This window comes from Rhinichthys klamathensis, unplaced genomic scaffold, assembly GCF_029890125.1.
Source record: "Rhinichthys klamathensis goyatoka isolate OS25496 unplaced genomic scaffold, OSU_Roscu_1.1 h1tg000539l_1, whole genome shotgun sequence".
Lineage (NCBI taxonomy): Eukaryota > Metazoa > Chordata > Actinopteri > Cypriniformes > Leuciscidae > Rhinichthys > Rhinichthys klamathensis.
Genome location: NW_026607014.1, coordinates 176,342 through 190,177, shown reverse-complemented (window position 1 = coordinate 190,177; position 13,836 = coordinate 176,342). Strand labels below are relative to the sequence as shown.

At 36.9% G+C, this 13,836-nt stretch overlaps 1 protein-coding gene across 30 annotated transcripts in view; it reads right to left on the bottom strand.

Moving 5' to 3' along the window:
• rims2a (regulating synaptic membrane exocytosis 2a) overlaps positions 1–13,836 on the bottom strand; it is a 201,007-nt gene that overhangs the window by 39,340 nt on the left and 147,831 nt on the right. For 19 of the 30 annotated variants that reach the window (XM_056238766.1, XM_056238767.1, XM_056238770.1 and 16 more), the window contains 2 exons: positions 13,129–13,295; positions 9,142–9,348 (listed from right to left, as the gene is read on the bottom strand). The exons of 4 other annotated variants lie outside the window; for them this stretch is intronic. In XM_056238766.1, the coding sequence (XP_056094741.1) occupies positions 9,142–9,348; positions 13,129–13,295 (374 nt within the window). The remainder of the gene's footprint in view (positions 1–9,141; positions 9,349–13,128; positions 13,296–13,836) is intronic. 7 more of the 30 variants (XM_056238787.1, XM_056238769.1, XM_056238771.1 and 4 more) reach the window with 1 other exon arrangement.

Below are 13,836 nucleotides of genomic sequence, written 5' to 3'. Positions count from 1 at the left end.
CCATTCTACGCCTCAAATTTGGACAGCTGAAGAGCTGAAACCGGAATGAGCATAAAACAGCCTCATGAAGGAATGCACATGTCTTTAAGATTCATGGCATTGCATTGCCTGGCTATAACAGCAACGCAGTAACTCTACGATTGAAGAACGTGATGACTTCAAATTCACAAGATACTTCAGTCAATATTTCAACGTGAGATAGAACTCACAAAATGTCAGAAGCGTGAATGAATAATGACATACTTCGAGGGACGCGAAAGATATGATGACAAAAAGACAAAAGGAATGTGCTCACCATCGTTGCCCTTGAAAATATATATATATATATATATATATAGAGGGGGTGGTGCAGAGAATATGTTTCTATGGAAACAGCGCCCTGGGTTTTTGGCGTTTCTGTTAATTGTCTAAATTAATGTGGCTTACAGACTCAGTCAAGGCATGAAATTCAACAATCGCCACTATTAATATTCTTTTCATGAGGAATACTCAAGGGGTCTGATGGCCTGAATAAAATGAAATACGCCCAAATACGCTTATTTTATTAGCATACTATAGTTATTTTTAGAAACTGACATGGTGGAAAAGTGATGGATGGAAGGCATTGACAGATTTCATCATTCTTCATCTTACAGTCAGAGGGGGAAAAACTCCTTTTTATGCTTTAAGGAACAAGATATAACATAAAAAAATAGTGTTAACTATCACACTCTATCACACTCTATCACACCTAAAAGTTAAATGCAAAACTGGTTAGCAGACATAGAGAATGTGTCAAGATCTGATCTGTCAGTGAACATGGGTTATAATTACAGAGATCAAAATAAAAAGCCTAGTGAATGACACTAAGATGCAAGGTACTGAGTTCTGTAGTAAGCTGCTTAACATAGGCAGTATTTTAAGGCCTCATGGGTGCGTTCTTGACACGAAGGCTGTTTCAAAAGCTTGGCAGTACGATTATGGAATTAAGGATACATATTTTTGGCCAAATTCTCAGACAGCCTCACATGTATCCTTACCTTCACAGAGAAAGCAATCCAAGAATGCATTACAAGCTCATTGATGTTAACTATCACACTCTATCACACCTAAAAGTTAAATGCAAAACTGGTTAGCAGACATAGAGAATGTGTCAAGATCTGATCTGTCAGTGAACATGGGTTATAATTACAGAGATCAAAATAAAAAGCCTAGTGAATGACACTAAGATGCAAGGTACTGAGTTCCGAATTAAAGCGCCAATAAAAAACGGTTTAAATTGATTGAAAATTGACTATTTTACTCAATATTTGTATGTGCTGTGCATTTTTTGACATTAGCTCAGTCATCAGACTCTATTAAACTCAATATATATATATATATATATATATATAGAGAGAGAGAAACTCTAATGTTAGAGCTATTACGTTCTCCGCTCTACTCTAGGGAGAAGTGACCTTTAAATGAAATCTGACGCAGCGCTAAACTGCTCTAGGCGATGCTAATGAAATTTAGTTCCATCATCAACTTCCAGTCCTGATCAAAAATGGCAAATTCGGAAAGTGTAGTAAAGAGCACAGCATTTATCTTTTCCCATGCTGGGCTTTCTTAGATTGACAGTGTCTACAGCATCCTGCAAATTAGGAATTAGCTTTCAAAGTTCATTCAGACACTCTCTACTTGATATTTCTGAAAATGAGATGTTAATGATTTGAAACCGAGCAGAAAGTCAGTATCAGTATCTGATTACATTATCATAGCAGCTTCAGTTTCACATTAATGACGCTGTTTAATAGCGATGAATGTTAATATTACTATTAGCATTACGTTTAAAGAAAGGTTGTCAATTTAACACACTAAGGGTCAGATTCACTAACAGCTTGCGCTAGCACAAACCCTCTTTTGGCGTTACAAAACGACTTGGATTTACTAAAGACAGGCAGTGAAATATTAGCGCTTTAAAGGCGTGGACAGGGTTATTTTTGCAGCTGACCTTATTGCATATGCATTTGTAGTTTCCCTTTCAGATGCAAAATTTATGGGAGGAGAGTATTTAAATGAATCATGCAAGGTGGTTTACTAAGGTTTGCACTCGTCGATATACTGGTATTATTTACTGCCCAAAAAAGCAGTCATCAGTAGATCACATGCAGAACTTTCCACTCCCATCAGCGTTTTTTTTGGGGGGGGGGGGGGGGGAATTTGACCTGTTTAGTAAATCTGGCCCTAATTGAGTATATAAAAAAACACATTTAATCATGCCTTCTGAGCAAATGTCTTATAATAAGGGATTTTACTACCATCAATTCCAGCTTGAAGCACCACCTAATGAACACAGCTATACAGGCAACTCGCCTCATCAACTCAAAACTTCCAAAACAGGCAGCACAGAATGAGTTCAGAGTCTTAAAAAAGAATGCAATCTTGCATTTGAAAACAGCTTAGATGGAGCACAGCAGAAAGAAGCAATGCCACGTCTAAAAAATTCACCTAGCTCATGTTTACATAGACCAACAACTGAAAAACTGACAGACTGACAATCTTTTTTAGTGTCAAATTGCTGTGGACTGCTGGTTTATTTATGTTGCTCAAAGATATGGAAAGAAAACAAAATATATTGACTTATAATGTCTATATTCAATTCTGCCACAATACTCTCTTAAATCACCTTACTTATAATAAAATAAAAATATTTGTGATTAACCTCCATTAATTCGATTTTTAGGTAACACTTTACAATAAGGTTCATTCGTTTAACATTAGTTAACAACCTCAGTTAACAAACTAAGAATGAACAAGGCTTCTTCAGCATTTATTAATCTTAGTTAATATTCATTTCAACATTTACTAATACATTATTAAAATCAAAGGTTGTATTTGTTAACATTAGTTAATGCACTGTGAACTAACACGAACAAACAATGAACAGCTGTATTTATATTAACTAACATTAACAAAGATTAATAAATAATGTAACAAATGTTTTGTTCATTGTTAGTTCATGTTAGTTAATACATTAACTAATGTTAACTAATGAACCTTATTGTAAAGTGTTACCAATTTTTACTTTCAATTATAATGTATTTTTTCTTTATTACTTTTCATTGCTATTAACAAAATTACATTTTTATTTTACAAAGCTAATGAAAATTAAATTAAACTTTTTTTTACCCCATTGACACATTTTTTTTTTTCGTTTTAATCATAAATCATAAGAAAATGTTATGCTGACAATTTTATGATTTTTCATTTAAATTAAATTCAGATATATTCTCTGAAAACAATCTTAGGCATTTGATCTGAATTAAAGGTATCTTCTTATATAGTATATAAGCAGATATGATATATTTTTACTCAAAAACAAGACAAGGCTACTGATTCAGAAAATGATTTGTGCACTTAAGGACTTCTGCATTTGATACTGACATCTCTGCTTTGACATGGTCTGACTAGAGGACAATACCACATAAACCACTGGAAATGAAAAAGAGTTGAAACATCTCGTGACTGTCTGTGCTGTCTGTGAACGCATGCTTTGGCGTCCACTCAGAAACCTCAGTGACTTGTTGTGCACCGTAAGACAATGCTAAATAACCTCTTTATGGCTTTGTTTTCCTTCTTTTTTCCGCCTGTTAGTTTCAAATGTGTATATTAGTCATGAGATTGCATAACTAACCCACAGAAAACTGCAACCAGAACACATGCATCTTACATATTACACAAGTCACCTAATGAGGCGGACAATGCCTGTGGCTTTCCCACCATCGTCAATGTAATTGCTACTGACATCACTTCCTGTTTTTCAAAGCATGTATTGGCTGATTCAACGCGCTTCAGTAAACACAGAAAGATCACCTGAAGAACGCATGACATTAAAAGACAAACACTTTTTCGCCTTTTCAGCTAAATCACTGTTCCTTATACACAATCCGTGTCCATCCATTCGTACTGTATGTTCATTTAACGCTATATGATCAACGATATGCTTCAAAGGTCTGTGTGCGCTTCCAGTCACTTATTAACAAAGAAAATCATGTTCCTATCTCCCTCATTACAAACCCGACCAGAGTCTAATGTCTAATGCATCGCTCAGAAGCTGAGATGACAAGTGCAGTGTCAACACTGTGAGATCAGCAGGAGCAAAGAAATATCACAAAAATGGCCCGAGAGCGGTAAAACAGGAAGAGAAGGAGCCGGACTGATGGACCTATGTACATACACTCACCTAAAGGATTATTAGGAACACCATACTAATACTGTGTTTGACCCCCTTTTGCCTTCAGAACTGCCTTAATTCTACGTGGCATTGATTCAACAAGGGGCTGAAAGCATTTTTTAGAAATGTTGGTCCATAATGATAGGATAGCATCTTGCAGTTGATGGGAGATTTGTGGGATGCACATCCAGGGCACGAAGCTCCCGTTCCACCACATCCCAAAGATGCTCTATTGGGTTGAGATCTGGTGACTGTGGGGGCCATTTTAGTACAGTGAACTCATTGTCATGTTCAAGAAACCAATTTGAAATGATTCGAGCTTTGTGACATGGTGCATTATCCTGCTGGAAGTAGCCATCAGAGGATGGGTACATGGTGGCCATAAAGGGATGGACATGGTCAGAAACAATGCTCAGGTAGGCCGTGGCATTTAAACGAAGCCCAATTGGCACTAAGGGGCCTAAAGTGTGCCAAGAAAATATCCCCCACACCATTACACCACCACCACCAGCCTGCACAGTGGTAACAAGGCATGATGGATCCATGTTCTCATTCTGTTTACGCCAAATTCTTACTCTACCATCTGAATGTCTCAACAGAAATCGAGACTCATCAGACCAGGCAACATTTTTCCAGTCTTCAACTGTCCAATTTTGGTGAGCTCTTGCAAATTGTAGCCTCTTTTTCCTATTTGTAGTGGAGATGAGTGGTACCCGGTGGGGTCTTCTGCTGTTGTAGCCCATCCGCCACAAGGTTGTGCGTGTTGTGGCTTCACAAATGCTTTGCTGCATACCTCGGTTGTAACGAGTGGTTATTTTAGTCAAAGTTGCTCTTCTATCAGCTTGAATCAGTCGGCCCATTCTCCTCTGACCTCTAGCATCAACAAGGCATTTTCGCCCACAGGACTGCCGCATACTGGATGTTTTTCCCTTTTCACACCATTCTTTGTAAACCCTAGAAATGGTTGTGCGTTAAAATCCCAGTAACTGAGCAGATTGTGAAATACTCAGACCGGCCCGTCTGGCACCAACAACCATGCCACGCTCAAAATTGCTTAAATCACCTTTCTTTCCCATTCTGACATTCAGTTTGAAGTTCAGGAGATTGTCTTGACCAGGACCACACCCCTAACTGCATTGAAGCAACTGCCATGTGATTGGTTGATTAGATAATTGCATTAATGAGAAATTGAACAGGTGTTCCTAATAATCCTTTATGTGAGTGTATATGGGTGAAGCTCACGGAACCAGTCAAGAACATGTCAACTGGGTCATATTTCACACTGAAACCAAAATTAGATATTATTTGCATAAAGAAAATGAAACAATTTCTTGATTTCTTGATTACTGTACATGTAAAAAAAAAAAAAAACCCTACTAAAAACAGTTTTTGTCCATTTATGTCAAATAATTCACACAAATTTTCGTCTGAATAAAATCAGTGTCAAATACAAAACAAAACTCTTAAAGTGCCCCTTTTATGGTGTTTTAAAGGTTCCAGTGGCCCAGTCGCTTGTGATTGGTCTACTCTGCTCTGATTGGTCAGATGGCCCAGTCTGTTGTGATTGGTCTACAGCTTATAAAGTGTGTTGGAAACGAAACACCCATTAACCATATCTGAATTTCAGCTCCAGATCTCCCTGATCGCTTGATACACAGTGACACGAACATTAACGATGGCATTGGTTTTACCATATCAAATTAAGCCAGAGTCATCATCCTTTGGAAGTGCATGAAAAGTGGATTAGCTTTCTCAGCAAAGAAAACAGCATCTTCTCGACATGTCAACAACACGAACCAAACCCTTCAAGGTCGCAGCTACAACAGTGTTTCAGGACGGGTCAAAGTAGACGTTGTTCGAGAGCAGCCAATGAAGACCATAGGCTGGGAATGGGATTATGCAAATTTGTTACAAACCTACGTAGGTTTGTGCAGGAAGTGAGACTGAGGTTACTGACGACACGTTTCAGGCAATTCAGAATCAGATTTTTCTTTTTGGGAGACAATAACTCCATTTATCAGGCACTTCGATCTTTGAAACTTTGCAGACCTTCTACATTTACAAACAGCTATACAACACAGTACATGAAAGGTAATATCCAGAGCCATAGAGAGAAAGAGTTGCAACACGCTTTGATGTCGCCGCGACGGCTGTCACGTGGTTCATGTAAGCCCCAATAGTTCCAAAACGTACGCGGGCTGTCATGTTCTTCTATGGACAGACAGCAGCGATTGCATTATTAAACGGTAAATATAAAATAAAACACACACCCAAGTACTTTTTCAGCTGTTATTGCATTTTGTTAATGTCAGTTTTGCATTTGGAGAGGCAGGGTGACAACTTAGATAAGTTTTAGGCTATATTTTTGGAGGGAAAAGCTTAGTGTTCATGTTCGCATGGGTAGTAGCTGGCTTTAGCGGCTCTAACTTAACTTTTCCATGTCATTCATCTGATGATGGACGTCTCATGATATTTATTTTAGCACAACTGGGCTGTATTAGGCTATTGATTTTCGTGATCTTGCTTATAAATTCCGATTCAGCCATTAGCCTACCTTCGTGATCACGCAAAGAGGTCTGCAGTCCGTTCAGAACTCCAACCAACATAAAATATAAATAATTACGCACGCTGTGCATGTACAAATGAATGATTTAGGAGGGAAATAGACTGCTCCCATAACGTAGAAAGCAACGATATATACAGCAATGTTCGGTAAATATTCAACCGAAAAATATTCTTCATAAAATTAAACCGGAGAGATAGTTAATGAGTGAATTAACTATGTTCCTAAATACATATAAGCACATATATGCATAACCGTAACCCATTTAAATAAATGAATTGTGTGTGTGTGTGTGTGTGTGTGTGTATGTATATATTATATTATATATAGGCTAACGTTATATATATATATATATATATATATATATATATATATACATACATACATATAAAATATTATTAAAAATATGATATATTATATACATCAGTTACGTAAGTTAGCTAACGTTAGTGAGGTGTTGGTCACGTAAGCTATAGCTGCAATTAACCTATTATCTTCCAAAAAACATTTACTAAAACTGGCTACATAAAATATAACTACAGACTAGATTCACGAGAGGTCGGCTAATGTGTGTAAAAGTAAAACAATACAGTAATTTCATTAATTTACCAGCGAGCGTACTTCGGAAGCACTGAAAATGAATGGGGTTCAATGGAGAAATTATCAGTGTTTGGAACTATTGGCCGCTCCACGACACGCGTTACTTCCGCATTCCAAAGTTCCTATGGCGGTCTATGGGAGTGTCGCAACTCTTTCTCTCTATGGCTCTGGTAATATCCAAAAACAGCATAATAGGAGCACTTTAATAGTCTATAATATAATCAGGGTAATACAATTGAGTATGAAGCTGAATCTGAATGGAGGCCTTTACTTGGGTAAAAGGGGTATTTGAAGGTATGGGGACACTGAAATAAAGACTTTCACATTTCATGACATGTTCTGAATAAACAAATAAAGCCCTCATAAGTGTTGAAGTCGCCCCACACACAAACAGCAGCACATTAAAATGACATACAGACATACATAAACATAAGGAAGACACCACTATCACAGGACTGAAATAGGGCTGGATTCATTTATCATAAGCGATTCACCATGGCTTGCCATCTACTGTATCTATACATTCATTTCACTGAACTCGAATTGGCAGGTTTAGATTAAGTTTCCTATGTTAATGTAAACATTACAAACAAGCTATATCTGGAATACAGTACATTATTATACACGTAGGTTGTGCTAAAATAAAGTAGGTGTCCTTGACTCAATTACCCAATTTCCAACTCTAGATCTCTGCAATTCCCTATTCCCAACTCTGCACTCAACTATGTTAAGAATGGTTCTCATCTAAAAGTTTAGGCATGAATAGAAAATACAAGAAGTATTTGTGTATGCAATATATTGTAGCTACCATATACAGTAAGACTGGTTTTCACTGCTGGTCCTGGGGAGCCACCTCTCTGCACATTTTGTATGTCTCCCTTAACTGAGACACTCAGGCTGTGTCCGAAATCGCCCCCTGTATACTTAAATAGGGCACTATTTGAGGGGACAGCCATTTGTAGTGGTGTCCGAAACCATAGTGGACGTTATCAAGTGCAATCATCCAATCCCACAATGCACCACAATAATGAGTGTACAACCGATGTACGCTCAATGGCTAGACAATACTCATAATCCATAATGCTCCAAAAGATGGCGTCCACAGCTGAATCATCCATCCATCCGTTTTCCAAACTGGTCCAATGTGGCTACAGCGTAATATCATACAGGTATAAATTCCTTTTTAATTGATTATTAAATTGTTTAATTTCCATGGCAGAGTTCAAGATATATCTTTTAATTACTACTGGAGCTGCCAGTTTGCTGAGTTTCAATATTGACAGCAAGCAAAAATTGCGCAAAAGTGGCAGCCTTTCCGGCGCACTCAGTGTCCGAATTCACTCACTTGATTTTATTCACTCCTTCAAGCGGACTATATTAGTGGACTAATGTAGGGATAGTGAATGAGGGTATAGGGGTGATTTCGAACACAGCCTCAGTTCAGGAGCTCTCACCTAATGAGCTGATGATCTGAATCAGGTGTGTTAAATAAGGGAGGCATACAAAAATGTGTGAGGTGAGTTCACGCCATGTCGTGATTCCCATAATTACGAGATGTCAACTCGTAATCATCCTCGTGGAGCACGTAATCACAACTTTTTCTGAGAGCTCCTACTTGTACCAAATTTAGGAGTTGAGTTCGAGTCCGAAGACGTGAACAGTTCCAAGTAGAACGAAGTTACGCTAATTGCGGCATGGCGTGAATGCAGCATTGGTCCCCAGGACCAGGATTGAAAACCATTGGTATAAGAGACAGTTGGCTGCCATGGCGACTAGAGTTTACCTGAGGTCCGTCTCTGAGACCGTCCTCTGGGCCACGCCCTCTTCAGACTCCTCCCGCTCTGCTTCCTCTTTGTCTACGCTACTTGTCTGTCTCCTCAGCTTTCCTGCCCTCCCCCCTCCTCTCTTCCTCACTCTGTCCTCCTCTAACCCTCCCTCCTCCTGTTCCTCCTGTAACCCCTCCCCCTCCCTGGAGAGACTCCGCCCCTTGCTGTGGGCGTGGCCAGCAGAGGTGCAAGCAGCATGCAGAACAAAAATGAAGCACAGTGAAAATAGGTGTCAAAACTACCTGAATGTAAACCATAAAGGAAGAATGAATGAATGACAACACATCAAAATAATGCAATGCAAACAGTAATAACAACAGAAGCCAGACAGTATGCACATAAAACAGAACAAAATTGTGTTTCATCGCAGAACTAAAATATACACACCCTAGCATGTTAAATGGGAGTGCACTAGCTTGCCGGTGATTATTTACTAGTATTTCAGTAAAACTGTTTGTGTTCACTGGCACGGAGTGAGCGGATTATGCAAATGTCGGATGACGGCCAATCAAAAGTTTCAGGTTGGTACATTTTTTAAAATGTTTTTAAAGTCTCTTATTTTGTCACAAATACAGTAAAAACAGTAATATTGGGAAATAGTATTACAATTTAAATTAACTGTTAACTAATTTAATATATTTTAAAATTAAAATGTATTTTTGTGACGGCAAAGCTGAATTTTCAGCATCATTACTCCAGTCTTCAGTGTCACATGATCCTTCAGAAATCATTCTAATATGCTGATTTGGCAATCAAGAAACGTTCTTATCATTATCAAATGTTAAAAACAGTTGTGCTGCTTCAAATTTTTTAGGAAACCATGATACTTTTTTTCAGCATTCTTTAAATTATTTATTTATTTTTAAATTTTTAAAACTTCAGTAACTTCTTAATACTGTCAGTTTTGATCAATTTACTTTATACTTGCTTAAGGGATAGTCAAAATTCATTAATAGTCATTAATTACTAACCCCCATGTCGTTCCAAAACCTGTAAGACTTTCGTTCATCTTCGGAACACAAATGAAAATCTTTTTAATGAAATCTGAGAGCTTTCTCCATTGACAACCGTGCAACTACAACTTTGACGCTTTACAAAAGATCATAAAGAGATCATAAAACTAATCCATATGAATTGAGCGGTTTAGTCCAAATTTCCTAAAGAGACTCGATCGCTTTATATGATGAACAGATTAAATTTAGGCTTTTATTCACATATTTAAACATTGTTTAGCGAACAGAAACAGAAGCTCAACCGAACCTGCTTGGGACATTTTCCAAAGCGCTGGTCCAATGTGGGTACAGCGTTATATCATACAGGTATAAAATCCTTTTTAATTGATTATTAAATTGAGGTTTGTTCTTGCGGAAGCTCAAACGTGATTCGTAACTCGAGAATTAACCTCATTGGTTCCCACATGTCAAGCGAACATGATTGAGCTTCTGTTTACCACAACTGATGTGTGAGTTGAAGAATGTTTGAATGAAAGTCTAAATTCAATCTGTTCATCATATAAAGCGATCGAGTCTCTTCAGAAAATTTGGACTAAACCGCTCAATTAATATGGATTAGTTTTACGAACTCTTTATGATTGTTTTGAAGAGTCAAAGTTGTAGTTGCGTATATAGCTGTCAACGGAGGGGAAAAAAATCACTCAGATTTTATTAAAAAGATCTTCATTTGTGTTCCGAAGATGAACGAAAGTCTTACGGGTTTGGAACGACATGAGGGTGAGTAATTAATGACAAAATATTCATTTTTTGGTGAACTAACCCTTAAATAAAAGTATTAATTTTTTTAAGTCTTACTGAATACCAAACTTTCGAATGGTATTGTACATTTAATTGAAACTATATGAAACCTAAGCATTCAAAATGTATGCATTCATCATGCATGACAATTTGTTAAAACTATTCATATAAAGACAACCTGCTTACTGTACATTTTACAGACACACCCCAAAGAAAGTGTTTTGTATAAATACATAATAAAGAGTGGATTTCTTCCATGCCAGTGGACACATAGAGTTAGTGGTTTGGCACCAAACTCACCTAAACAAAAGCAAACCTTGAACGCACTCGGACCCACATAATGAGGAACCCTACAGAGATGCTGTTTCTCTCAGGCCACGAACACACTGCAGCTAAAGAAGATCATCACTCCTCTTATGAGTGTTTAATCCTGTTCTGTACACAGCAGGTATTTATAGGAGTGAGAGCCTCATTTTATAACCAAATGTACACTTGAAACATTTAGATATGAGAAATGTTCTTTTTACTCCCCCCATCCGCTTAATGTGCAATATAGTCATAATTTTTATTATTATCAAATTCTTGACAAAAACCACCCACTTAGACTAGACTGTTTGATTGACAAGGAAAGTGTTTTTAGAAGCCACTATGGGCCAGATTTACTAACTTGGTAGATTGCATTGGTCATTATGGAAATTATATGCTTCATCTTTGTTCTTTAAATTTAATTCAACTTTCTTAAAATTCAAATTTCTGCATATGCATACTTAATTCAAATTTAATTGGAATCTATAAACGGCATTCTCAATTAATTTCTGAAATGTGCAAAATTTTGGTAAATATGCCTATGTTTCCAGGTGAAGCCAGTCGATCTGATTGGAACTGCTGGTTTTTGGATAGTGCCTGCCAGTTATGTGTGCAAGATGTGTGAACGCTAACAGACGGTGTGTGGTAAATGGGCACGCCATCTGAGGCTGAGACTAAACATACATAAATTTGGTGCCTCTGTCGACACTGGTTTACTAACAACTGCCAGATGATAATATGTTTCCAGCAGTATTGTTATTGTTACCTAAAACTAAATCTAAAACTATTACTTTTTTTTAGATTTTAAATTTAGAAATAAATCTGAAATAAAATACAAATATTAGATGAAATGAAAGGAAAAACTTAGAAATTATGCATTAGCAACTAAAAATAAAAATATATTAAAGGTACAGTAAATAGAAATATAAAAAAACAAAACTAATAAAAAGGACAAAAGCACAAGTTCGACAAGGAGAGGAGCTCGAACACATACCAGTAGAAGATTCTCTTTCTCTCTTTTGTTGGATGTATTCCTTATCAACACGACAATCATGTTATGATGTTTCATATTATTATACTGTTTTTGGATAATGTTGCATTTATATTCTTGATGATTATGAAAAAAACATTTTGAATAATTATATTATATTGTATTTTTAAAAATAATTTCAGCATAATTTGTGTACAAAATGTTTGTATTTGTATTTTTTTGTGCAGTATGTATGTTAGTTTTTATACCATTAAGGTGTGTGTTTTTAAATCAACATTTTGAGTTTACTTTATATGGTAAAAAATGTATATAAATATAATCAGGTGTGCTATTTTCTGTTATGACACTGATGACAACATGAATCAAAAACGTTTTGTCTTTGCTTTTGGCATCTAAATAAAGTATTTTTTGTAAGAAATCTACTATTATGTGTGTGATCTCCACTCCTTGCTGAACCTTGATGTTTTTTTTTTACGTATGCAACAAAGTCATTTTTATCTACTAACTTAAATTAGTATTTGACACGGACATTCTATGGATTTTTTTCTGTTTGTTCTGTTTTTAAAAGCACATAACAAAACTAATAAAACAAAATATAAAAACTAAAAACATAAAAATAAAAGCTACTTAAAAATAGTAATAAATACTATAATAGTATATACATGATACTAAAATAACCCTGGTTTCCAGACTCTAACATTAGTTTGGTCAAACCCATGTTACTTGTTTACAGCCATGAGACGAAGTAATTCACTCCTGCAAATAAATGCAGTTGTCACTCACAAAACTTTGCAGTTTGTACATGGCCTCAAAGAACACACATAAGGAGCACCCACTGTAGATTGTTCCTCAACTGAACTATACCGCACAGGTTTGACAGTGATCAGACTTCTCACCTGATCTTCCGGCTGCCCCGCGGCCGTTCTGATTGGACAGAGATGTAGCTCATGCTGCTGAATCGAGATGCACTGCTGGTTCTCGACACAGCGGACACGTCGCTGACATCACTGTCCGAAGACTTGGCCGAGAGGTTTTCTCCCCGCTGAGGATCTCTGCCTGAACGCTGAAGAACAAACACAGCACACGTTAGATGCTTACGGACAACAAATAGAACAAAACTAGTCACAGCGGTTAAAGGTGAAGTGGCATCTTCAAAACTTAGTTTTTAGTCAGTGGCATAAAGCTGGGACTAGATTATTTGTTTATGTGACAAATGGAAAAAAAGCGAGTGGGGCAAAAATGGTGGTAGAAATTTTTAGGGTATTTCGAATATAACATATTTTTGCATTTCCTTTTGGTGTGCTAGTGGTGCAGAAATGTCACAGTTCACCTTTAAAGAAAGACCTTATAAAATAGTATATTCCAAATAAATTCATGAGCAGTAGCTCGAACAGTAGGACATTGCGCTAACAATGCCATGGTCATGGGTTTGATTACCAAGGAATACATGGACTGATAACATTTTGTAAATACATCGTCAAAGGAAATTAAGCACAACCAAAACAATGTTCTTCCACAAAATGCATGCTGTTTTTTAACTGCTAGAGGGCCAAAAGTTACATTGTGTACCTTTTAAAGGGATACTCCACCCAAAAATGAAAATT